The following is an 816-nucleotide window of genomic DNA, read 5'->3' on the forward strand; positions in this document are numbered from 1 at the left end:
CCGATAAAATAGACTATCAACACATATCATCGGTATATGGTTAGAGGGTATTGCATGGTATACCTTAATATGACTACTGAGCTCTCTACTGCTCAAAACACTACATGACAACTCTGTGATCATTATGAAACTGACACCAACGAATTATAATACAAAATGAAATGAAAAGAATAGGAATTTCTGGAGGACGAGTGGTCGACAAACCACTCGTCGTTGAATCATCTCTCAGGTAGCATTCGAGTTTTCAATGTTGTGTTCATCGGCTCTCGCTGTGATGATGTTGTAGACGATGAAACCAACGGCGGTGAGAATACCCCCTACAGAGGAACAATAGTGAACAAGGATAAATCTACCTCAAAACCTTACCGATCCACGCGCCCAAAGACAATACGAGACCTTTGACGAGCATGTCGAATACCAAAGCAGCCGGGACGCAGAGAATTGTACCTATCGATTACATGAGGAAAGTCAGGGCCGACAGAAGAGCTACCCATCGTGACCCAAAGAGGGGACAACTCCACGAGACCGATGCACATAGCGATGTTAAAAAACCAGTCGGCAACGACCACTGACAGTATGGCCAAGATGTCGCCCTTAGAGTAGTCCCTGAGATAACAAGAATATACTATTACTCATAGCAAGCCAGGCCTACGGTAAATCGTGGTCGTATACTCCTAGTAGGATGGTGCACATGAGGAATATAAGTGCGGGCACAGCACGTAGGGCGAGTAGGAGGAACATACCCTCTATCTGGGACGATAATCTGTTGGAGCCTCCACAAGTGGTTGGTTGCTGCTGAGGACATCTCCGCCATAT

At 45.7% G+C, this 816-nt stretch overlaps 1 protein-coding gene across 1 annotated transcript; it reads right to left on the reverse strand.

The window, feature by feature from the left end:
• Positions 1–225: 225 nt before the first annotated feature.
• Pmar_PMAR007709 (hypothetical protein) lies at positions 226–693 on the reverse strand (the record flags this gene model as incomplete). Its single annotated transcript, XM_002767690.1, has 4 exons — positions 226–317; positions 367–447; positions 491–606; positions 653–693. 4 exons carry the CDS (start codon positions 691–693, stop codon positions 226–228), a joined length of 330 nt encoding a protein of 109 aa, XP_002767736.1.
• Between the last annotated feature and the right edge of the window lie 123 nt (positions 694–816).

The sequence above is a fragment of the Perkinsus marinus genome (assembly GCF_000006405.1).
Source record: "Perkinsus marinus ATCC 50983 genomic scaffold scf_1104296970202, whole genome shotgun sequence".
NCBI lineage: Eukaryota > Perkinsozoa > Perkinsida > Perkinsidae > Perkinsus > Perkinsus marinus.